Source organism: Paramisgurnus dabryanus, chromosome 12 (assembly GCF_030506205.2).
Source record: "Paramisgurnus dabryanus chromosome 12, PD_genome_1.1, whole genome shotgun sequence".
NCBI lineage: Eukaryota > Metazoa > Chordata > Actinopteri > Cypriniformes > Cobitidae > Paramisgurnus > Paramisgurnus dabryanus.
Window position 1 is genome coordinate 19282965 of NC_133348.1, and position 26368 is coordinate 19309332.

A 26368-nucleotide genomic window follows, 5' to 3' on the forward strand; every position below is an offset into this window, starting at 1 on the left:
AACATGGATTTATTCAACAGACAAACCTCCAAAAAGCCAAATCACATTAAGCTTAGACTGGGGGGGTCTTCATTGGAGATACTCATAAACAGTACAATATACAATAGCATATGATAGTTAAAAAGGTGTAGTATTTATACATAAAAACACTACGGAAGACTGTTGTACATATTAAGAGCTCAGATGCAAAAGTTGCTAAATGCCACCACCGTCAAAAATGAGATGATATTAAGCAAATGCTCTTGGCATGTATTATATTTTCATTAAATACTTAATCGCAGCCTCAGGCCATTCAGAAAAACTATTTTTTACAGCACACATATATCCAAGTGCAAAAGTTTTTTTACCCGGTTAAAGTAGGTTAAGTGAAAATATTAGTATATTGATCAAATTTTTAAACCTTTTACCTTTTTTCTGAAAGGAGAGTGAAGAGAGATTTTTGCATGTACTTAAAGGATTTTGCACTGAAAGAAAGACAAATTTGTTCAATTCCAATGAAATTTTCAAAGTGGCATTTGTAAAAAAAGGCATTTTAATTAGTGACTAATATCCTTTTTTTAATGCAGTTAAAGTGAAATGACTGAACCTAAGCAATAGAGCCTGATAAATAAATGCTAATTGACAAGAAAACATGGCAGATGCACTTTAAGGCTTTTGCATTGCTTCTACAGCATTTATTAATATTAGATCATGTTAATTTCGACATTTAATAATACATTTACAAAAATTAAGTAAAACATGAATTAATGCACCAACTGTGTAGCCTGGTCCAACCAGACTCTCGTACGGAAATGAAAATTAAGCGGAAGCACGTAGGAGGGCGGAGCCAGGCTACCAACTGTGTTGACATTAACTTACATCAACAAGAATTTATAATGGCTGAGAAATACTATTGTTCATGTTAGTTAATGCATTTAATGCACTAATGTTTACTAACACAACCTTATTGTAAAATGTTACCAATATTTCTTACTAAAGCTACACCTCATATTCTTTGTGTTTTTTCTAGACCGTTGTATTCTACTGTTGGTGAGATTGAACTGTCAGATTCAGGTTTGCTAGAGGGTAAGGACTATAATTATGTTTTATGAAATCAAATGTTTTGTTATGGTGTTTTATTTAAACGTCACATTAAATTGATCTGCCATTTCAGATGCTTTAGTGGCTGTTGTGTTTTTTATCTAATCAGAGTATGTGGCTCTGTACACATATGAGAGTCCGGAGTCAGGTGACCTGACGTTCTCTGTGGAGGATATTATCCTGGTAACAGAAAGGGAGGGGGAATGGTGGAGAGGATGCATTGGAGATCAGTATGGTCTCTTTCCTTCGAACTACGTCAAACCCAAAGAGCAAGATGTACGCATTGAACTAAGCCCAGTAACCTTTAGTTTATTCTTTATTTTTTCTCTTTTTGCTCGTAATTTCATTATTTATTATGAATATTAATATTATCATTAAAGTATCATAGAAACAGAGCGCAGTTATGCTAATTTGAAAACCACGCCCACGGGGGGGAAACAATCCAACCGTCTCCATTGACTTTGTATTATATGAGGCTGCCTCCTTGTCATTTCTGGCTTATAACAAAATAACAGAATAATGCCTAAAAGCTGCTGTGTGACATGGTATACAGCTAACAAGCTAAAAAACACAGAAATACCTTTTTATAAGCTGTCGACCCCAAAAAACAAGCGTTTAAAGACACAAAAGTGTATCGCCGACTATACATTTCCCTCCAGTGGGTGTAGTTTTACTAATAGTAGTGCTATGAAACCATGCATGTATCCTCTTTATTTTCTTAGACAAAGCAGCTTTTGGGCATTATTCTGCTTTTTGTTATAAGCCAGAAAAAATGACAAGGAGGCAGCCTCTCGCAATACAAAGAGACGGATGGATTGTTTCCACCCAGTGGGCGTGGTTTTCAGGTTATGACGCGCAGCGCTCTGTCTCTATAAAAACTAGAGATGCACCAATATAAAATTTTCCCACCAATACGATAGTCTGTTATTCAGACTAATATCTGCCAATAGTGATACCGTGGTTATAAATATATATATAGTTTGGTGGTTTTAAAAAGGGATGGTTTTCCCAAAATTATAATTACCCCATGATTTTTCTTACCCTCAAGCCATCTGAGTTACATATGTCCATCCTTTTTCATATGGACACATATTCCGATATGTTTGAAAAGCTTTTTCATTCTTCATAATAGATGAATATAGAATTCAGCTCCTATTCTTTGCAAAAGAAATCCACACGGCTCCAGCGGGATAAATACAGTTCTTCAGAGGGTAATTCATGTGATTTTGTGAGAGAAATATTAATATATACATACAATATTTACAAGTAAAGTATAGGCAGGATATATTGACTGACAGTCAATAGTGTTAAAAATTGCTATTATCGTCCAATACCTATTATTGGCCGATATATTGGTGCATCTAATAAATGTTTTTTTTTTATAAAACTTTAATGGTAATATAAATTTTCATGTAAGGCCTTTTGCTTCTTTAATAATGTTGTAAGCGCTATAAATGTAATACATTTTTTTACATTATACTGTATATTACAATACAATAACACATTCAGGGTTATTAAAGTGTGTATCGTAATCATTATGTGCTTACTGTATTTCTTTTTTTAGACTGCCAAACCTGATGGTACTAGTAAAAAGCCAGGTGAGGTTTAAAAGCAGTGCACCACCACATAGAAATATGTATCAATAATCTTTTTAAACGTTTTTAATTTCATGCTGGTCTTTAGAAATCGCTCAAGTTACAACAGCCAATGCTGCCACAACACCAGAGCAGTTGAGTCTTACGCCGGGTCAACTGATTGTAGTGCTGCATAAGAACTCAAACAGCTGGTGGCTGGGTGAGCTACAGGTCAGTGTATGTGTATGTGTGTATGTGACAAAGCAATACTGTAATTATAAACAATGCATGTGTGCATATCATTCCAAATTATATTGCATATCATTATAGAGGGTTTTCACGGCGCGTCATCAGAGCGGAAGACGCCATATTGGAGGCACTCCGCATTACAACAGAGCAGACACTGATGTATATGCCGAACGTCGTCAAGGAAAATAGTTAATTATTGCCGTGTTTGAGATGGTACCAACAGTACATATTGAGAAAACATTTGGATTATTATCGACTTCCAAAAGTTATTAAAAACCAGGGAAAGGAATGCAAGAAATTATCAGAGGAGCGACGCTTGTGGTTGGTAAAGCTCAGGAAAAAGAGTAGTATTGTATTAGAAATATGATTGAAGTACATAAAGTATAAAACAATTATGCTTCTACTTGTTGTGCTTTATTTAAAGAGTATTAAATATGTACTTTAGTGTATGCACAAAATGTACTTAAACACAAATAAAATTTGCGCTGCAATGCCTTAATGCCAGTGTGCTTAATTGCTCATAGCAAATTTTCTATTGTAATGATAATTATATTTTTAATAGTAAATGGTAAAAACAATTATTGCTTTTATTTTTTACTGTGCTTATTTTACAGTAAAGCACTTTGGTAGGACACTGGCTATTTTAAATTTGCTATATAAATAAAGCTTACATTGACATATGGGCTCTGCATGAAAACTAGGTAGTTCACTAACTTATATCGGGATATGCAACTGAAGGAAGAATCGCCGGGTCGTCACGGATCCTAGAAGAGGGAGCTCGTAGGGATCTGCACCGCCTATAAATTTTAATTTCTCGAAATATCGTGCCTTTTCTTGTGGTCCAAGTCCTTCCCTATATGCCTTTGCATCTTGGATGCGTTTTCTGTTGTTAAGACATGTCTACATTCACTTAAAGTATCCAAAGCGCATAATATTCCATTGTACTCCGTTCAGTTCTTTACACCGAGTGCCTCCACCATGGCCGCGCATCGGGGTTACCGCCCAGAACGTGACGTCGGTGAAAACCCTCTATTATATATTATTATATTATTTCAAATCTTAACATTGTGTTTGTGTCTTCAATTAAAACTCAATTTTCAGCTGATGTCTCTTGCATTAAATAATTATTGTTTGTGCAAATTAAAATTCAGTGCTATCTTTATGTACTTTATGCTATGTCCACTTTTTACAAACTGATCGATTCTTAATGGAAAAATCAATTCTTGTCCTGCCCTTGGCCTTTTAGCTTTCTCACTCCGAAATATGTCAGTAAAATGGTTTGCAAATAACAATTAACATTGATTTTAAAGTAAACTAAAGTTGTACTAACAATTGAGGAGCTCAGATGCAAAAGCCGCTAAACACCATCTCAGTCAAAAATGAGGTGATATTAACCGAATGCTCTTGGCACGTACTATACATTCATCAAATATTTTTGCAACAAATCTGCTTAATTCCAGTCTCATGCCATCCAGAAATACTGGTTTGTTGGCAAAATCCATTAAGATTCTGATAAAAACACAACAGACGCACTTAGAGGGTTTTGCATTAGAGCTCTTCAATTATAATACTTAAGGGTTAAGGTTAATAATTGATTCTCTGTGTGCGTCCATAGGCACGGGGTAAAAAACGCACAAAGGGCTGGTTCCACTCCTCTAATGTCAGGTTACTGGAGGCCAACAGCGGCAAAATAACTCCTGCCTCTCAACCACGTAAGAGACATGTCATATTCTTCTGTTAATCATTCATACTCCTACAGTATTCAGTACTCATTCATCTCTTTCATGTCTTTCTCTTGATCCATCCTGAAGTATGTCAGGTTATTGCAATGTATGACTACAAAGCAGCCAATAATGATGAGATGAGCTTCCAGAAAGGTCAACTGATCAGCGTTCTCAACAAAGACAATCCTGACTGGTGGAAAGGAGAGGTCGCTGGAGTCACAGGACTGTTTCCAACCAATTATGTGACGATGACCACCGAATGTGATCCTAGCCAGCAATGTGAGTATGTGATGTGTTGTTGGTTTGCAGAGCAAAAGTGGAGAAACAATACATTGCAAAAATTACTTTTTACTTAGTATTTTTGTCTTGTTTTCAGTCGAAATATCAAAAAATACTTAAATCAAGATGGATTTTCTTGATGAGCAAAATTATTATTTTTTAAATTAAGTAAATTTGTGCTTAAAACAAGCAAAAATATTTGCCAATGGGATGGGAGATTTTTTCTTGAATTAAAGGATTAGTCAATTTTCTTAAAATAAATCCAGATAATTTACTCGCCACCATGTCATTAAAAAGGTTGATGTCTTTCTTTGTTCAGTAGAGAAGAAATTATGTTTTTTGAGGAAAACATTCCAGGATTTTTCTCATTTTGATGGACTTTAATGGACCCCAACACTTAACAGATTTAATGCAGTTTAAACTTGCAGTTTCAACGGAGTTTCAAAGGACTCTAAATGATCCCAAACGAGGCATAAGGGTCTTATTTAGCAAAACGATTGTCATTTTTCACAAGAAAAATAAAAAATTTGCACTTTTAAACCACATCTTCTCGGCTATCTCCGGTCCTGTGACGTGCCAGTGCGACCTCATGCAATACGTCATCATGTCAAGAGGTCACGGATGATGAATGCGAAACTACGCCCCAGTGTTTGGAGTGTGGAGAAAAAGGACCGCTCCGACGTTGTTGTATGTGGAATGATACTAATTACGCAATTACGTGAGGTTGCTCTGTCGCATCACAAGAAATAGATGAGAAGTTGTGGTGTAAAAGTGCATATTTTTATATTTCTTGTCAAAAATGACAACGTTTCGCTAGATAAGACCCTTATGCCTCATATGGGATCGTTTATAGTCCCTTGAAACTCCGTTGAAACTGCAAGTTTAAACTGCATTAAATCTGTTTCGTGTTGGGGTCCATTAAAGTCCATTAAAATGAGAAAAATGCTGGAATGTTTTCCTCAAAAAACAATTTCTTCTCATCTGAACAAAGAAAGTTCAACATTTTGAATGACAAGGTGGTGAGTAAATTATCTGGATTTTCTTTTAAGAAAATGGACTAATCCTTTACTGTAAGTGTTTAAGAAAAAAGTTATCTTATCTGAATTTTTTTTCTTACCCCATTGGCAGATTCATTTGCTTGTTTTAAGCAAAAATTTACCTACATTTTGTATTTTTTTTGTCTTAAAACTAGATTTTTTCTTTTGCTCATCAAGAATAAAAATATAGATATTTGAAGTAGAAAGATATTTCTACTGAAAACAAGACAATAATACTAAGTAAGAAAGTTTCATTTTTTGCAGTTTATTTTCTCTATGGTTTTTAAAGGAAACTAGTGGCCACACACACAATCACATGCAACTGTACACATGTACACAACAGCATTTATTTATACCCAGTGTGGACTGATGGACAAATCAATTTGAGATATTAATGCTGGAAAAACAAACAATGCTTATTCAATTTGAATGTGTTGATATAATACTGAATCTGAAGCCTTTTCATCTTATAAAATTAAAGGGACAATACAGCTTTCTTTCTGTCTTTCTTTTTTCTTTCTATCTGTCTTTCTTTTTTCTTGTTCACTAATATATACTCTCTTTCCATCTCTTCATTATTCGCCATTTTTTCTTTCCACCTCATCTGTGTTTTATTGTAGGATGATAGCTCTGGCCCCTCTCTCTTCCTCCTCCTCTTTTTTCTGGGCCAATCAGAACACTGCTCTGGGTTAGAAGGCAGCCTCAAGACTCCAGCCTGACTTGCTTTGTTTGGATTTGACTTCTCCCCTTTTACTATGAGTGTTTCTCAAAAGCAAGGACGCGTCCTACATATCTCGGCTGCCACATCATCATGCATGTGAAGGACATCTCAATTCGAAGTATGCTTTGAAGACAGACTTTGTTTCATGTTCTTAATTCGGCCTCTTTTGAAGAATGCATGAACCACCCACAATTCAACGCACAAATTCCAAAAACATCGCAAGAATCAGGTCGACACTTACTTTGCCCAGTTTTGTTATGACATTTAATGCAAAAACAAGTTTTTAGAGACAAAGGCATTTATGTTATCCTCTGTTTTGTTGTAAATTATTCACAATGTTTAATTCTTTGTAAAAACACAAACGGTTGATACATGATTCTCATTCACTGTACTGCATTAATGGAAAGTTTGTAGTGATACATTGCATTATTTTCAATGGTCATGCCATGACCACGGGGATGAGAACTGTTATGAAGTTGCAGTGGACACTTACTAGATTCTCTCATTCTAGCTTTTAATGTTAAGGAGGACTCTATTTTGGAAGCCTGTAGAGGGACTGGATGCAACCTTGCGTTTGAGAAACACCACCTTTGTGTTTAAGTTTGTTTAAATTACATTAATAACCTGTTTAACCCCACTGGCTTTTTTACCTTTTTCCCCTTTTTGTTTTATATTGCAAAGATCACTTGCAATACCAGACTTAATTTGTATTTTTTTTTAAGAAATTGAGATGAATTAAAGGGGCCATATCATGACCACAGACACCAAACAGAACACAGAAACTGCTTGAGAAAACCTTCAATTTCTTATGTCAGATCTCCAAAAATATCCATTACAGCCACTCATATTTACACGCCAGTGGCATCTATTTGTTGTCGAGTCTTATTGTAATATCACAATATGGAGGACATAGGATATTTTTTATTCATTCATACATACCTGTACGAACAACAAAAGCAAAATGTGTAAAGTTTGCTACATTACTACTGCTCCTCGCTGTGCGTGTCATCTCTCCATCATTTTTAAAAGGACCTAAACAAGATCTTTCATCATTTGAGATCTTAACAACAATTGAAAAGCAATTTCTCAGAGGTTGTTTGGCATTGCAGCAGTTAAAAAACAATTCATTTCAAAAGAAAAAGAAGAAAAATAGACACGAAAACCAATTTACAGCTCAACATGACTCAAAGACGGGTAAAAACTATATATGCACGATATGACCCCTTTAAATGATAAGACCCCCTTTTAAGTCTCTTACGCAAGCAAGTGATGCCCATCAGCACAAATCAAGTGTAGATCGTAGGATTGTTAGTCTGCCTTTGTGTGTGTAACTGTAGTTATAAGTACCGATGACCAGCAACATGTGTTGCCCTTATTCTTGATCAGCTATGCAGCCACCTAACAGTCATTCGCTCTGAATGTGATAACCTTGTTTTGTATCGAAAGTATATGTGAATCAGAATTTCAGAAATAAACTTTCTAATAGAGAGGTCCTGTGGTGATGTGGTTACTGATAAGTGCGAGTTTGTACCTGGATGCATGCGGTTGTGTGTACGTGTGTGTGTTTGTGCTGTGTGTATAGGGTGTGCTGATCTGCTCAGTTTAGAGTCCATGTCTACCGAGGAGAGAAAACGGCAAGGCTACATACATGAGCTTATTCAGACGGAGGAGACCTACCTGGAAGATCTTGAACTTGCATTGGAGGTAATGCAATACTTGAGAAATGATGAACTGCTTCTTTTAGATATCTTCTTGTGTTTGTCAGATAATTGGTGGTAACTGAACAATATTTCACTTATTACTGTCGAATATCCAACACCAATCACCTGTTGTACTGTGTGAATAGGAAGAGAAACATGGACAAGAACAGTCAGATATACAGTTATGCATTTATTACACTGAAAAAAATTATTCTTTCAATTTACCCAATTTTTTAAGGTAAGTGGTTGCAATCAATTTATTGAAGCTACATTTAAACAAAAAAAAAATTAGAAAAGCGAAACAAAACAAAAAACTTTTGTTTGAATGTAGCTTAAATAAATTGATTGCAACCACTTATTAAAAATTATTTTTTCAGTGTATACACAAATGTTTTACAGCAAAATGTGTTAATCGACCAATCAGAATCGAGTTTTCCTGAAATGCTGTGCATGTGCGTGTGTGTGTGTGTGTGTGTGTGTGTGTGTGTGTGTGTGTGTGTGTGTGTGTGTGTCGATATTCAGGTGTTTTATACACCCATGGCGGAGTCAGGGCGGTTGACGGAGGCTGAGATGAGCATGATTTTTGTGAACTGGCGGGAACTGATCATGTGTAGCACCAAACTCTTAAAGTGAGTCAACACTGCAATAGCTTACATTGGAGCAATGTTCAACCACAACATGTATAAAATACAGTACTGTGCAAAAGTCTTAAGCCACCATGCTACCATTAGATGTGTTGTTTTTGAAATGTTATAGTGATCATGTATAATTATCTCAGTCTCTTTATTAGAATACAACCAGAAAATACAGAAAATGTGTATGTGGTATTAAAACAGTATAAAAGTATAACCTAAAGTGTGAAGTATTTAGGGTAAACTCCCCTTCCACTTGAGCAATAGCAGGAAACTGCAGGATCTCTTAAACCTAAATGAAATTAAATACTAATTCTAATTCTAATCGAATGACTTCAGGACTTCAGTCTCTTCAAAAAAGCTCAAGATGTGTTTCGTGCCAAGACAGGTCAAACTAAATACTGACTGATGCCTGAAGAAGACATTTAGTTCTGAAAATTGTTTTGTTTTTCATTTTTTTTTACATATTTCCTATATTTTCTGTTTGTATCTTAAAAGAGTGAAAAATAAATATGGATGGGCATTAAAACTTTGCTAAAACAATAAAACTGGTGATGGTGGCCTAAAACTTTTGCACAGTACTGTATATAATATATGAACTAATCTATGTGTGCATTAGAGCTTTGCGTGTCCGTAAGAAGATGTCAGGTGAACGGATGCCGGTGCAGGTGGTGGGGGATATCTTGTCCTCAGAGCTTTCTCATATGCAGGCCTACATCCGCTTCTGCAGCTGCCAGCTCAACGCCGCTGCCATGCTACAACAGAAAACGGACAAATCACATGACTTCAAACTCTTCTTGAAGGTGAGGAGATGATGTACAGCATTGAAGACCACTGCAGAGAAAATGCTTTCAGTACCTTTTGTTTTTGATGTCAAAGGCTGTGTCCAATTTAAAGCATGTGATTGGTCGTTTTTTTAAAGCCAGAAATTAAGCAGATGCCATCAAAGAATGAAATAACAAAATGATATATTTTTAATAATGTTGGGCTAATGCAGTATATGGGTAATAACAATACATTTCAGTGCATCATATTTAACATTTTATAGTCATATTTAACATTTTCCACAATTGTCCACAAGAGGGTGCTGTAGATACTTCCCTCCTGTGGGCTACAGAAGATGACTTTAAGTCTGTAGATAAGGATAGTATGTTGATTTTGTGATTTTTATCTCCTTTATAGAAAATTGCCAGTAATTACAGATGTAAAGGCATGCCACTGTCTAGCTTTCTTCTGAAACCCATGCAGAGGATCACACGCTACCCACTTCTTATCAAGAATGTATGTGAAGCTTTTTAAAGATCTCAGCTAAAATCAAACAGGCAGAGAATAAAAGCAAGGAAATTGAAAAAAAAACATTTTATATGAGCACATTTATAATTGATTGAAGTTAATTAAAACATTTAATAAAACGTGGTGGGATAACAATTTGCACACTCACAGATAAACATTAACATTATTAAGGAATATTTTGCAGTAAAGAAAGACTTATCACATAAGTAAACAATTGGACATAAAATATAGTTTTGAGATAAAATATTTTATTATGCTGTGGGATAATATTATAAAAATATGTATTATTTTATGTGTGGAGTTGCATAATAGTCATTATTACCAGCACTCTACACTGCTTGATTCTGATTGGCCAGTCACGACATTCCAAGGTATGTTATTCCGAGATAACAACTGCTTCGCGTCAGGTCCTGATCACTATGTCGGGGCTTATTTCTGAAATAACAACCTACTGCCTATACATTATCCCTTATTTAAAGAATATTAAAGCGGAGAATGGTGCAGTTGTATTCAAGAAGTCCTAAATATTGATTTAAATCTTTGACGTGAACCTAGGCAATATTTAAAGCCAAGATATAAGGGTTACATTATCACAGACCATTATGTAGGATGAATTTATGTAGAAAATGACTTAAGCTGGGTTTTCCCATTTTATTAAATTGAATTAAATTGTAGTTTTGAAATCTTGTCATGTAGATTCTGGAGAATACCCCTGTGGGTCATGCAGACCATGCAAACCTGCAGATGGCATTAGAGAAGGCGGAGGAGTTGTGCTCACAGGTGAATGAAGGTGTGAGAGAGAAAGAGAATTCAGACAGACTGGAATGGATCCAGAATCATGTGATGTGTGATGGAGTCATTGAGGTGAGACCAACTGGTCAAAAAACTATATCATTAAGATGTAAACATCAGTTTTTATGTGAAAAATTATCTTTTTTCTTGTTTTAGCACCTGGTTTTTAACTCCATAACTAACTGCCTGGGCCCGAGGAAACTGCTGCACAGCGGCAAACTGCACAAGACCAAGAGCAGCAAAGAACTCTGGGCCTTTCTGTTTAGTGACTTCCTGCTCCTCACATACACTTCCAAACAGTTCTCATCCGGGACAGACAAGCTCTTTAATCCCAACTCCAGTGCACAGTACAAGATGTATAAAACGGTAAGACCATTGTAAATATGGGTGCCTCTAGAGATCTAACTGTGTTTGAATATTGATGTTTGTAAAATATCACTGTTTTATATCAGCCTCTCTCTCTCTTCATTTAGCCAGTGTTTCTGAATGAGGTCTTAGTCAAAATGCCCTCAGACCCTTCCAGTGATGATCCAATCTTTCATATCTCACATGTCGACCGTGTGTACACACTCAAGACTGACACGATTAACGAGAGGTACACAAACAGAGATACCATGCAAAACAGCTTTCTTCATTCTACTGATATACTGTATCTCTGGTACATAAGCATCATTCTTAAAAGTACTATAAAAAAATAAAATGAAAGATTAAAGTTCTCATTAACGTTACAATTAGGATCTCTTTGACTAAAGTTTTACTAGAATGACTAGTGAGTAACATTTCTGATCACTTTTCTGATTTAGGACTACATGGGTGCAGAAGATCAAAGCAGCATCTGAACACTTCATAGAGACTGAGAAGCTCAAAAGAGAAAAGGCCTACCAAGGTTAGAAATCAGTGAATGTTTCAATATTTAGTTTAATGCCTGAATGCAGTTGTACTGATAAAAGCCTTGTGTTTTATTCAGCTCGCTCTCAGAAGAACAGTGGGATTGGGCGACTGTCTGTGACCGTCCTGGAGGCAACAGAGCTGAAGGCCTGCAAGCCAAACGGTTCGAAGTGAACTCACATACTGTATACACACCACATCCAAAGTCTTCATGAATCATTTCTTTGTAAAGATATTTTAGGGGCATTTTTGCCTTTATTAGTAAAAAACGAATGCTTTTAATATAAGTACTCCATAAATGATTTGATGAGTTCACTAATATACTACAAATTTGTTCCTAATTAATTTAAAGACTTTCATGGTAAATTACATCTTCTGACAACATATTAAGGAACTAAATGTCCTTATTAATATGTAATTAAGTAGTGATGTTAATATAACACACAAGTTTATTATAATTCATACATTTTATTCTAACAAAATTTATGCAACTATTGATTCATGCAACTAATTTGGCTTGGCTCTGTCTTGGTAAAGACCTATTTTCTTTAATTTCTGATTATGTAATAAACCAGTTCACTTCTTACCATTTGAGGTTTGTTAACTGGTGTCTTTGGATTGCCTGTGTGTTATATAGGGAAGAGTAACCCGTATTGTGAGCTCACTATGGGTGCTCAGTGTTACACCTCCCGCCATCAGTCCGACACACTCAATCCCAAATGGAACTTCAGCTGTCACTTTTTCATCAAAGACCTGTACCAGGACGTCCTCTGCCTCACTATTTTTGAGCGGGATCAGTTCTCTCCAGACGGTGGGCTTTTTAAATGGCATTGCACATGGAGGATGACAAAGATGCATAGTGATAATATTAATATTTATATACGAATAGAGATAAATAAACATAATCTTATTGAAATCATTGTTTGTTATAAATAGATAATAAATAAATCATTATACAAAAGTAATACAATATTGTGCTTTCAATACAGATTTTCTGGGTCGTACCGAAGTTCCTGTAGCAACAATAAAGAAGGATCAAGATGGAAATGGTCCTTTGGTACGACGTCTGCTGCTTCATGAGGTTCCAACCGGAGAGGTCAAAGTGCGACTTGACCTGCAGCTCTTTGAGCAAACGCCTCTCATTTGAATCACACCATTTAGTTTCAGCTTAAGCAACAAACATCTATAGGTTTATTTTTCTTAACTCTGTGTTGAACAGCTGTGTACCATAAGTGGGTTGTTTTTTGAACTTGAGACTCCAAATGGAGTTTTTTCCCAAACATTAGAGTGCCAGCTCATAGTAAGCTTGATATACTATAGAAAAGGTGAACCACTTTACAAATGTTTACATTATGATGGGCCGTGCCATCTCATCATTATACAGTAGATGCTGATGATGTCATGTGATGGGTAATTTAGAAAGAAAATAGATCTTTGTGTTGAAAGATTAATTATTGTTGAATCACCATTTTTGTTATTTATTTGATGTAGAAAAGGGCTTACACCAAACCTGTTTCCTTTTAATGTTTTCTGCCCCATCAAATGTGCCTTAGATTCAGTCTTTGAAAAGCCAATTAATTCTTTGATATAAAAATATTGAATATCACTGTTATTACAGTTGTAGTGATCTGTTATTACATGTATAGTGTTCTGAATGACCAGTCACTGACAATGAAATGATGAACTTATGGTTTTAAACATTTCATATATATATATAGATACTGACTGTGATCTGAAAGACTCAGGTTGTAACTCTAATATCCATGTGCATTGGTTGAAAAAAGATGCCACTGTTTTAATTTTTTACTGACATTTTATTTACAGATGCCTGTACTCAGGACATGCCAAACATTAAAATTCAAATCTATGATTCTACAATTTAGTAGTTAGTAGAAGCCATTAAGCCAAGCATTTGTGCACCTCTTTGAATCTTAAGATAAAGATAATAAATTATTTATTACATTTTCTAATATATTACAGTGTTGGGGCTAGTTACTCAAAAAAGTAATATATTACGTATTACATATTACTCTCAAAAATAGTAATGCCTTACTTTACTTTATTACTCCCTGGAGAAAGTAACTAGTTATATTACTAGTTATATTACTAGTTACATTTTTTTTCTGGACAAGAATGTTTATTTGGGCAAGCCACGGCCAAGAAAATGCTGGCTTCCTTACCCGCTACCAGACGTGGGGCACAGCGTTCGGAGAAACATTAAAGAGTGTGCACTTCACCGTCAAGTTATTTTCCATCCGTTGAACGTAATAAAATATGACTGAATCTCCACCCGTCGAAACTAGCTTTCTGTTGCTGGGAACCTTCCTCTGAAAAAGAGCTTGCCGTTGTTGACGCTTCCATTTTCCCGATCTGTCTTTGAGTGTGCCGCTGCCGCTCTGTGCTGCTGGCTGCCGGGTGTCGACCAATCGGTGATGGTAAATGATACCTCGTGCCAAACTTAGACCAATCACTGTTCCATTCACGCCCACCTCCCCTTCCCTTTTGTTCTCTGTGTTTTGTGCCTTGTGTGATGAAGGTGCTACTGGCGAATGTAACTCAAGTAACTAGCTCAGGAAAACTGTAATAATATTACCATTTTGAGACGGGTAATGCCTTACACTACTAGTTACTGAAAAAAGTAATATTATTACAGTAACTAGTTACTTTGTAACTAGTTACACCCAACACTGAATATATAGTGGATTTTCAGCTGAATTGGACTATTCTACAGTGGCACAAGGAGACATTAGTGCATGTTTGATAGGTATAATATATTAAAACACTTTTTTATATAATCAAAATATTGTAATGACCAGTATATAATACTTTATACTGTATACTGTACAATATGCATTCATTTCTTGAATGTACATATTTAGGGAAGCTTCCTAGATGCTCGTAAAGTGTAATATTGGGTAAAATCTTTAAACAATGGCATTGGGTTTTAACAGCAGATTTGATCTCAAAGTTGCCCTGTTACAGTACATTTGGATTGTTGCTGCTAGATTTAAAAAGTCTGATTAGATGTTTTTGTTCATTAAAAGCATTCTAGTGTTAAACCATAACTTCAAAAAGATTACATTGCTATGTTATCTATTAGGGTTCAATTATTCATTTACACCAAAGACAAAAATAAATACAAACTCTGAAAGTTTTTTGTTATTTCTTTCCCCTTAATAGATTTATTTTTAAACTGATGTCATTTATTAAACAATGATACAATTTAAAATAGTGATACCATTTTACTACTGCGTATATTCAGATTTATTCAAATTTAGTAAGTATACACCAAAAAACCTTCAGATTGGGAAGTCGGTGTGTTCTGTTCTGCATTGATTTTCTTCAGGTAAGCAGGGTACAAACTACATGTGTAGTCATATCTGTAACCTGCTCATACTGATCTGCTTCTAGATATTGTACCATATAATGTGTATTGTTAGTGAGCACCACATGCATTGTATACACTATTATTTACAGCACTTTAAATAGTAATTAGGCACAACAAAAGCACCATTCTCAGAAAAAGACTCGCACATCTCCATTGAAGGAAGTACATGATGTCTATAACCATAAGAGGACAAGCATTGAGGCTGGATGGGCTGTGTCTTTGCCATAGACAAACATGGAGTTCCCCGCCTCCTGAACAACACAAACAGAACAACTTATTAACAGAAACCCAATACATATTATTTGAAAAGAAACGTCCCTTACAAACCAGTGAAATGCAAGTGAGTGGCAATGAGAAATACGTTTAGGTAAAAGAAGAATACGTAAATAAGTAAACGTATTCTAGTTTGGGAAACTCATGTTACATTAAAAACTTTAAAATGCATATATGCATACACCAATGGTCAAACAGTCATACAGTTTTTATTCTAATAGCCTATATACTATGGCTTTGCTTGACTTATCTGCTTATGATTCGCAAAAAAGAGATGGAAGCTATGGTAAAGACCTTGGTTGACACAGACTGCGGTCCTTCCAAATTCGCTCTGATGCAGTATTTCTGGAGAATTTGGCCTGTGGCTGTGTTAGTCTATGTTGATATACAGGAAAACTGTGGAGAAGTTCATCCACCCGCTGACTACGATGTACATGGCCTAGTCACAGAGGTTAAAGTGTTAGTATGTGTTAGTATATATAATATAACATTATTTATGTAACGCGTTGTGCGGCATTACCACCTTCGGTGTGCAATGCATTATTTTCTTATAATTCAAAGACCCGTCGTCAATTATTCCTTACATATTTCACAGAGTGTTCTTTACATTATGTAGAATGAGGTTATGTAATAAAAACAGTAAATCTTAAAAAAAGACTTTAGATGGGTTTTTGCAGGGTCACATAAAATATTTTTTTTATGAAAGTCTTGACATGCTTGTTTATCTCTGCACACATGTTAAGGACACATACTCTAAAATAATAACTATATATACTGAAACAAGAGAAGTGAAATGTGTTGCTTGCATATACATGAAGAGAGGGAGGCACATGTCAAGATTTTCATAAAATAATGGATTGCATTTTAGTTTGTTTTTCATCAAACCCATTTGTATTCATTCAGAACCTTAAACTAGTACAAGAAGCTTGACATGATTAATAGCTTACACATGATACTGAAATAATCATATTAATAACTGAAATACTATTTAAAATTAACTGACACCTGTTTGGCAGCGAAGAACTGCCATTTTTTCTTTAATCATGCCTCGTGATTGAAGATTTAGTGGATCCAGCAAAACTGAGGTAGAAACCTACATTACACAGAGGAACAAGCTGATTATAAGGTTAATGCTTCAGATTTATTCCTAATGCATTTTGTTGCATAACTATTTAAGTTTAATAATGTAGTGTTTTAAAGCTGCAATGTGTGATTTTTGCACCATTAGTGTCATCAAAAAAAAAAAAAAAATGACTTGCCAAACATGTTTCCCACTGACATCATTGAGAGTAAAACTACTAAAACAATGCTGAAAGCCACACTGTGAAAGTGTAAACGTTTTTGTGGGAAACTGAATTGACAGATACAGTATGTGGTTTGTAACTGTTTATGCACATTTACAAGAAAAGTATGGAAGCCCATTTCTGCCACATAAGAAAAAAAATCATGCTCTGATAAATCATAATTATGAGACAAATTTTTATGATTTAAATAAATTTGCCCCAGAAGACATCTCATTTTGATTAAAAGTCAAAATTATGACTTTAAAAGTCGAAATTATTAGATAAAAAGGCCAAATTATGAGATAAAAAGTCATAAATATGACTTTAAAAGTCGAAATTATGAGATAAAAAGTCAAAATTATGAGATAAAGTCTTTAAAAGATAAAAAGTCATATTTATGAGATAAAAAGTAATATTTATGACTTTTATCTCATAGTTAAGACTTTTAAAGTCATAATTTTGACTTTTCATCTTATAATTATGATTTATTAGAGCATGATTTTTTTCTTATATGACGGAAATGGGCTTCCATATTAATGGGATAAGTACTTGCTTAAATTGAATATACAGGTATATATATATTTCAGGTAAAGGTGCATAAATGCAGCTTGGAATTTATGAAGTTTAAGAGTAGATGAACAAAACTCACTTTGTGATGCTGTGGTCTGTTGAAATGGTGCATGAATGGGTTGTAGTCCAGAGGATCGTAGCTATCTAAAAACACAAAACCCTGAAATCAAACGTTTTAGTTCTTAAGCTTTAAACAGAATAATTATGGTTTTACATCGATTCAACTGTTAACAAAAATTGTTTCAATTTAAATTATATTTTAACATATCCTGAAGCTAAATTAAGAAATCTTCTGAGTAGAGAAAGTGAAGTACTATTATATTGTGCTCATATAGCTTACACAGTGCATTGCTACAGTTACATGCTAATGACTGTTAAATGTATACCTTAGCATTGCAGTAGTTGATGTAGTGTGTATACAAGCTCCTCATGTTTTTTGTCTCATTGTAGCCATTAGGGATGGGCATGATTAATCGATGATCGATAATTGATCGTTAAGAATTTAGTCGATGACGTTAATTTGTTATTGATTAATCGAATACTTTTTTAATCTAATGCAGGTTGCGTTGCCTAGCGTAGTGTGGGTCTTGAAGCAATTAAATGAATTTCACTGTGTGGCAGCAATTCAACATTTTACCACCAGGCCAGGGTGCAATATTTGACACCATACTTTGTTATCTCTGACCTTCCGTTTTGATTTCAAAAAAATAATCATGAAGAGGTCATGATTTTTTGGAACAAATTAAGTCTCTGTTTAAGAATGAGGCTCGCAGCTGCAGGTTCCGCTGCTTTAGAGCATCGCATATTCAAGCGCATATATGTTCCGTTTGTCTAACTAAATGTAGTTTAACTGTTTGCCACAAGTTGATCTTGTAATAAAGGTCTCATGGAGGAAAACGCGCTGTATTTTTGTATTCAACATTTTTTAATTATAAAAGTTAAATAATTATTTTTTATGATAAAAATATTAATGATTAATCGATAGTCGATCGTTAATTCTCCCGACGATCGACTAAAAAAATTTAATCGAATGCCCATCCCTAGTAGCCATGCTGTGTGAAGTGTTGTTTGATACTCCTTTGTACAGGCAGCCATACACACTCTGTCCAGCGTTTATGGAGCAGTTCACGCTTCTTCAAGGCTGATGTGTCTATGTGATTTAGGTAGAGCTCCAGATTCTGCACTGACACACAGAAACAAGGTCAGCTGTGACCACCTGACTGAACGTATATATTACATGACGCCACAGCATATGCATATCACACACAAACACACTCTTACCTTAATAAATCCAGCCTCAGTATCCAGCAGTGGCTGTGTAATGGCATCAGCCTCTTTCTGTTCAGAATGTAATTGGTCCTACAGGTGAACAAACAGATGAGTTGCAAGATTTGTGTATTTAATGTGTATTTGTGCATTTGCATGTTCATAAAGCTTAACTAGTAGAGGACTGTGTTAGCAAAAGGTGGGTTTGATCCTTGGGAGCACCAATACTGATCAAATTTATAACATGAATGCACTGTCAGTTGCTTTGGATAAAGACATAAATATATAAAGCAGGCATGTGTGTTTGTACCATTAGTTGCTTTTTGGAGTGGACAGAGAAAGTGTGTTCCATGTCATTGGTCCTCATGCGTGTCATTGTAGTCATTGACCGGAGATTCATTCTTGTAATAAAACTTTAATAATTGAGAGCTGCTTGAAGAAAACAGCACAAGAGCAATATAGCAATAGCATTGTATACATATCACTTAATGAAGATTTTTTATAATATAGAAATATTTCATCACAAGGTATGAGATCAATTTATTAAAAAAACGTCACAGGTCAGGTCAGATTGCATTGGACTACATTGAGTCTGTAACCTGAAGTGTATCTGATTCCCCAGGGTTTTAAACCGAGATCACCCTGACACCACGCCGTATATGCAGAACAAAAAAGATGTGTCCATGCATAAAGTATGAAGTTGAGTGCTGAAAAACTGTGTCTGGTTGGACAATTTAAACACCAGATTCATAATTTCATGTAGGGAATTTAACAACTGATCAGCAAACAACATATACAACAATGCAATGCCTTTACTAAACCTCCCTCATAATAGTGTGTTTGTTTGTATACATTACTATTCACAGAAAGTGTTTTATGCTGTAACATGAATCAATACACATTTCAAAGATTTTCTATACTCACGTCGCTGAAGAACCGTTACGACCGACAGACGCTATGGTTCAGAGCCGGAGAGGAGTCAGAACACACTACCGGTGCGCGCGCCCTCTGGTTGCTGTGGAGACGTCTCTCATAAGCTGTGTCCCAATTCAGGGGCTGCGACCTTCTAAGGACGTATTTTAAGACCGATTGCGTCACAGCAGCGCGACTTCAGGCTGGTAAGGCCGTCCCAATTCGAAGGATGCTTAGAATGAAGCCTCAAAATGCGTCCTCATTTCTCCGCGCTGTTAAGGATAGAACGAATGGCAGCATATTATTGCAGAATGGATTATGAAATATGAAAAATACAGAGCTTTCCAATAATATATAGTTTGTCTCGAGGCTCACAGCAATAAATTAAAGGGATAGTCCACAAAAAAAAAAAAAATTCTGTCGTGATTTACTCACCCTCACCCCTTTGTTGTTATTTTTTGGTTTGATGAACACGAAGAAAGATATTTTGAGAATGTTTGTAACCAAATGGATCATGAGCCCCATTCACTTCCATAGTATTCTTTTCTCATACTATGGAAGTGAATGGGGCTCATAATCGGTTTGGTTACAAACATTCCTCAAAATATCTTTCTTCGTGTTCATCAGAAAAAAAAGAAGAAATTTATACAGGTTTGTAACAACATGAGAGTCCACAAATGATGACAGAATTTACATTTTTGGTTAACTATCCGTTTAACAAAGGTGGTGTGTGTAAATTTTGTGGCATATAGTAGTGAATTTGCGAATTGCAACCAACAGCTCTTTGTCTTGGCAGTTGACTTGCCATTGCAAAATTTTTACTGGCCTTACCAAAAAAAAAAAAAAGATTTCAGTGTCACATATTTAAAATAATAATTCAGAAGTCAAATATAATTGTATACATTTTATTCATCATTTGTTTGTTGCTGCTACCTCTGTCAAGCTTTCGAACCTGGCAAGTCTATTACATTTTTGGCAAAAGGGACTGCAGTATACATTCGAGAGATATATCCATGACTTAATATGCAACTGATTAGAAAATAATTTAATCCAGTGGGCCATATCATACACCCGGCGCAATGCAGCCCAAGTGTCTCTTGCTGGTTTCAACCCGTTGCAACTATCATTTTCACGTTTAGCGCCACGTTGTTTAAATAGCAAATGCATTTGCACCCAATTTTGAGCCCATGGGCGTTCTGGTCTAAAAACGAGGTGTGATCAGGTGCATTGTTGCCATGTTGCTATTTTGAGGCAACCAAAATAGACTACTACGCCATTGACCTACTAAAACCTGGTCTAAAGTCAATGGCACAATACTGTTTTTGTTATGAGCGCAATATGTGCCTTCAAATGGGACAACAACTAGCCAGCTAACATTAAGCAAACAGTGTTTTTATTAATCCTGTCGACATTTATTGCTTGATTTACTCGATTACCACTTTCACCATTTCTCCCCTGGGGTTTTAGGTTTCTGGAAGGTAAAAAGTTCCACCACCCGTCTAAACTTGTAGGATACCTTATATCAGATTTACACAATCCATACGCACAACGCTTCGACATGTTTTCTTTGCACAAAAGCTTGACAGACCTCCCGTGCCTAGTTACAGTTGCTAAACCACCATCGTCCGTGGCTTAGCGAAGGGTCAATTGGCAATTTTAAATGTAAACTTTAAAAAATGTCACCATCTTCTTGTTAGGAAGATAATGAACCAATATTAATAAAACAGTGTTATATGCTGTGTTGATATGTTTCTCGATGGTTAAAATTCTCTTTATTCATACGTTTCACCAGATGAAGGGTTATGGGCTGATTGGGCCTGTGATAATACTGTTTACTGGTCCGAGAGTCTCTCATGCTGGCCCTGGGCCACCGGGCAGCCCTGTATTGGTAGTTTTTGCAAATAATCACTTCAGGGTATACACGATCACCATTGCTGCATCCCAATTTATTACATTTAATAGAAATTAATAGAAATGATTCTTCTAGTAACCTTTGAATGATTCTATGGCATTACTGTGAACAACCTTTAAGCATCTTTGAGTGTACTGAAAAGAAATGATGTGGTAGAATTATAAATTAGCAATTCTGTAAATTTAAACACATTTGTACATACTGTAGATTATCAACCTGTTCTTTTATAAACATCATCTATTAAATACCTTTAATCCCAGTTTTAAAGTCGTAAAAAATTTCTTGTGAACTTTTGTATTAGTCAACAGCCTGTAGACAGGAAGTTACGTATACTTTTAGAGGAAGCTTCCACGACACATACTGTACATGCATGTCTGGATACACGAAACCTGGAATGGAGTCGAACAACTTCCATGGAGGTGCAAATATACAGGTAAAATCATTAAAGATTTCTTATCTGTATTTCAAATAATCAAATAGTGAAGAATTTTGAGTAAAGTGAATTGTGAAGGAGTTGAAATGCTGTTGCTGTCATGTAGCATTTTAAGCTAATACGCACTACTTTTAGTATTAAAACTATCTGTAGGTACAGAGTTTAGATTTTTGGACATTACAGTTTATAAGATGTTAATGTGTTCTCACCTGTAATGAACTTTTAACCTATCAATAGTGACGTAGTGAATATGTCAAAATGAGCAAAATGCCGGTGTATGGATGGTTGTGCAACAGCAGCGTTGCAATGAATGGAAAAAACATAAACAAGTGCTTGAGCTGAGCTGTGGAGTCACAAACAGACAAAAGCGAGCAAATAGTCAAAACATTGGAAATCTGTAGCCAATTGAAATCTAAGTAAGAAACATCTTGTGAGATTTGTCCGTAGCTGTATCCCCTTTAGCCAAAACCTGAGTTGAAAAGTGCGGGGGATAGTTCATTTCAAAGTGTGTGTGTGTGTGTGTGGGGGGGGGGGGGCATGTCCCCTGTGTCCCCTTGTTATTCTACGCCTGTGTACAGCTACCTTAAAGGATTTTAAAATGCAACTGAAAAGATTTGTTTTCAAATTGATGGAACATTTTAGGTTGTGCTTTTGTGTAATGCTTATTTCTATTTCTCTGTATGCTATTGTTAAGCACATTGGTCAACTTGTTGTTGTTGTTTTAATTGTGCTATATAAATAAAGTTGCCACTGCTATCAGGACCAGGTAGTTTTCAACATTTGGCTACAGACGAGGGCTTTCTAAGACAGCTAATGGCTGATATTGCAATGAACTGAATAAACATGCCAGCTATGTATCTACCACAGCCAGCGATTATTGATTTTTATCACATACAGACTGACTACTCGGTAAATAAAATGAAAGTTTGTACTAAAAAGAATCTTAAAAAATGATGAGCGTGAACATTCTCCATGCAACAGTCTACAACTCTTTAATGAGATATGAAAATGTAATGAATACAACATATGTGCCCAATACTTCTTTTTTTTTTTGGTATGAGATTTATACCATTGTGATATATGGTGCTCAGTAAATGTTAGACAGTGTAAAAAGTGTGACAAATTACCCCGCTCTCCCCTATGTAGTAGGCCTGCACTTTGCATGACATATGAAAATGTAAATATTGTAACATTTACAGTGTGAGATAAATAACTTGAGTGCAAAATGTTAGCTAAATTGAACTATATCTTACTTTAATTTGTTGTTTCAGGCCTCTCCTTTTGGATCTCTTTATATTACATTGGTACCAATATCTCCTGACAAAAGGTATGGAATTACATCAGTCTTATTTAATGCAGATTAATGCAGTTGCAGTTTAAAATCTAAAAGCAGAAAATTAAGTTTTGACTCATTTCTAACAGCTGACAATTTGGTGAAGAGGAATGGGTTAAGGTTAGTAAAATCTAGTTAAATAGAATTAAATTGTACTGTATTTTTAATAATCGGCTCTTATTAGCGGTGCTTAATTTCTTAAGATTCTTTAATCTTTCTACTGTAGTTCAGAAGAGTTGCCTGGTGCTATCTCTTTGTCAGCTGATGGTCAATATGGTCCATTCAAGTTCATTAATATGTGTGTCACTGATTCACTTCTCATGGCCTTATATCGTTTATATTTAAAAACTGACGGAGTAAGATCTCTTTTCAGCGGTCGTGTAATACTGAGAGCAGCTATGGTTTTTTTACATGCTAGAATGTATAATGAGGCCAAAGCATGCTGGGTGTTCGCACAAATTAATTTGGCTAAAAATCGCATATTTCAAGTTACTGTAACTAATGATTCCCTCAGTATTGTGCCATGGTTTGTAGTAGATGCTAGGAGTGAACCAAAGGACCATTTAAACATATTTAATGAACTTGTTTTGGCCACATACCATTTTGATGTGGACGATATAATCACAGCAATTCATCAAGAAACCCTCATTAAAACATTAAGGTAAGTTGCTCTTGTGTTTATACAGTAGTACCTATTTAACTTCCTTAAAGATGAATTCATTACTCTTGGTTTAATCACTGTATTCTAAATTTGTTCAGGAAAAATCACAAATTGTCTCCTTGTAAGCTTATTCCTATTGGTGACCTTTGCAGAACTATTTTTTTTAACACTGTGTTTCTGTTTTCAACAAAAGCAAATTTGAACACATTGGAGACGTGCGTGCTTTAGGTATGAACGATTACAATCCTGCAGCCATTATAGTGGATGTAGACCGACGGCTGGATACAGCACCACCACTGACTGTTTGTGATGACTATGACAGGTAGAAACAACAAATATAATATAAAATATAAAACATACTGTGTCTATGATGTGTGTTATTTACAATGCTTTCCATCACTTTTTGATTAGGATCTTCGAACTACAGTTTTTATTGATGACACAAAAATCATCACTCGACCACGTCATTGTTGGGTTATTCCTCTCTGATCGATGGGTTCTCTATGATGATCTGAAGCCCACATATGCAGATTTTAACCCTGGCAAGGCTGACTTTAAAGATGATTTTGTGATTCTCGTGGCTGGCTATGTCAATATACCAAATGGTGAGTCCCACAATATTTTTTGTTATGGTATTTTTATTTATTTAGTGTGTGACTTTCTCACATATGACTTTCTCTTTTAACAGCGCCATTCGGAATTTCCGAAGAGGGTCAATGTGGGACTGTGGTTTTCAATCCTGCCTGTGACCGTCCTCCTAACAAAAAGGAACACCTAGACTAGTTGGCCAACTAGCTAGCTTAAAAGTGCAATGTGGGATTTTTAGCAACATCTATAGCAATGAGCTTGTCAAATTCAACCAACGGCTCAGTCCATAGCTCAACACTCATTTTCGAAACGCATACTGAAGGTATGGTAGTTGCTATAGGACAAACACGTCATCATCTGAGACAACGTAGTAACAAAACACAATCTACTGAACGGTTTGTCCGTTTAAGGCTAATGTAGAAAAATGATGAGGACTTCCATGTAAGGGGACACGTGGTTAAAACGGCTCATTCTAAGGTAATAAAAATACAGTTCATTTTGTAGGGTCTTGATAATATTCTGTACTTATGTATATTATATTGTATTTCTGTCAAGAGATCCTCCTAAAAGCCTCACATTGCACATAGAAATAAAATAAATAAATACATAAAAAAAATTCTTAGTGTTGTACAGTGTTTTTGTCTAATGAAGAGCAAACCAAATGACTTCTATCATACAAAGCTCAGCTGGCTTGCCTCTATTTATTTCAAAAATAGTTCAAAACAAGATCTGTACAGATGAAAATTAACTATACATGCAATATAAAAGCGGTCAAGGTCAAGCCCTCTAGTCTGTAGCAAGCGTGTCTAATAAATGCAAAAACATTGCTTCTTTATCATATTACATGCTATCCTGTTTTGAAGTCATATAAAATTAAGGGAAAGACGGGGTAGGATTTTGGTGTATGTTTGATCAACAGAAGGTGCTGCTACAGCATCTGCAAGTCGTTGTTATGACTCGTGACAAATGTACAAATGTACCCCTGCCTGTAAAAACCAGAATAAAGTCTCAAAATCAAATTCTGAGATAACAAGCATCAAACTTTGATTTTAGTCACTTATTTCACTATAATTTCAATCTTTGACATGACTTTACTTAGTCAGTTTTACAGATATCAAGGTTATACTTGCATTATGACTTTATGCAGAAAACTAAAAAAATATTTGTAGCTGGGTTTCTACAGGCAGAGTCACAAATTATATTTATTTTACAAACTACGGCCCTACGCGTTCACGAGAAAGTGACCCAACCTTACAGAAGCCCATGGCTTTGCCTCAGAAGACTTCAATAGAACAAGAATATAATAATTGTATGGATTAGATTTTGATAGACGGATGCACTTTTTAGAGTTTTAAAATGGTCACTATCCAGTGCTATTACAAAGCTAAAAAGTGTCACGATTATTACTTCATATAATCTTACTGTGTTTGGCAATGACAAGAGAAGCAACAGTGTCTCATTTAAAGAATAAAAATGGAAAAAGGAACATTTACAAAGAAGAAAACTTCCTTTGATGGGTTTGCCATGTGTAACCAAAGCCCCTTAAAGTGGGAGAGAATTTGATTTAAAAGGAAACTTCAGCAACCATGACAATTAGAAGCTTGACAGACAAATTAAGAAATGTTACGACAATTCATAGATGCCATGGGGAGTGCATATGTCTGTTGTTTTTGCAGAAGATGGTGAGTTGGAACTGGGCCAAAGAGTGTTCAGATACACATATTGAAGTATAATAAAGATACAATTGGCAATTACATAATTTTTGTAAAAATAAAGTTAT

At 35.4% G+C, this 26368-nt stretch overlaps 3 protein-coding genes across 4 annotated transcripts in view; 2 read left to right on the forward strand and 1 right to left on the reverse strand.

Annotated features, from left to right (window-relative positions):
- Positions 1–15107, forward strand: part of itsn2a (intersectin 2a) — a 68313-nt gene extending 53206 nt beyond the window's left edge. For both annotated transcript variants that reach the window (XM_065257071.1, XM_065257072.1), the window contains 17 exons: positions 1010–1065; positions 1190–1356; positions 2645–2678; positions 2764–2885; positions 4519–4615; positions 4715–4906; positions 8247–8368; positions 8887–8993; positions 9616–9799; positions 10179–10277; positions 10986–11153; positions 11238–11447; positions 11555–11676; positions 11885–11967; positions 12049–12132; positions 12607–12780; positions 12959–15107. In XM_065257071.1, the coding sequence (XP_065113143.1) occupies positions 1010–1065; positions 1190–1356; positions 2645–2678; positions 2764–2885; positions 4519–4615; positions 4715–4906; positions 8247–8368; positions 8887–8993; positions 9616–9799; positions 10179–10277; positions 10986–11153; positions 11238–11447; positions 11555–11676; positions 11885–11967; positions 12049–12132; positions 12607–12780; positions 12959–13116 (2179 nt within the window). In that variant the 3' untranslated portion in view covers positions 13117–15107. The remainder of the gene's footprint in view (positions 1–1009; positions 1066–1189; positions 1357–2644; positions 2679–2763; positions 2886–4518; positions 4616–4714; positions 4907–8246; positions 8369–8886; positions 8994–9615; positions 9800–10178; positions 10278–10985; positions 11154–11237; positions 11448–11554; positions 11677–11884; positions 11968–12048; positions 12133–12606; positions 12781–12958) is intronic.
- A 329-nt stretch (positions 15108–15436) lies between these two features.
- Positions 15437–19178, reverse strand: fam228a (family with sequence similarity 228 member A). Its single transcript, XM_065256695.2, has 8 exons — positions 19060–19178; positions 18765–18842; positions 18535–18661; positions 17870–17937; positions 17563–17643; positions 16636–16723; positions 15925–16069; positions 15437–15608 (listed from the first exon to the last, which is right to left on the reverse strand). Exons 1-8 carry the CDS (start codon positions 19147–19149, stop codon positions 15437–15439), a joined length of 849 nt encoding a protein of 282 aa, XP_065112767.1. The 5' UTR covers positions 19150–19178.
- A 2755-nt stretch (positions 19179–21933) lies between these two features.
- On the forward strand, positions 21934–25173 carry LOC135738652 (uncharacterized). The gene is made up of 7 exons (XM_065256721.2): positions 21934–22006; positions 23278–23333; positions 23429–23459; positions 23566–24000; positions 24194–24322; positions 24412–24605; positions 24689–25173. The coding sequence occupies exons 1-7, from the start codon at positions 21987–21989 to the stop codon at positions 24781–24783; spliced, it is 960 nt and encodes a 319-aa protein (XP_065112793.1). The 5' UTR covers positions 21934–21986; the 3' UTR covers positions 24784–25173.
- Positions 25174–26368: the final 1195 nt, after the last annotated feature.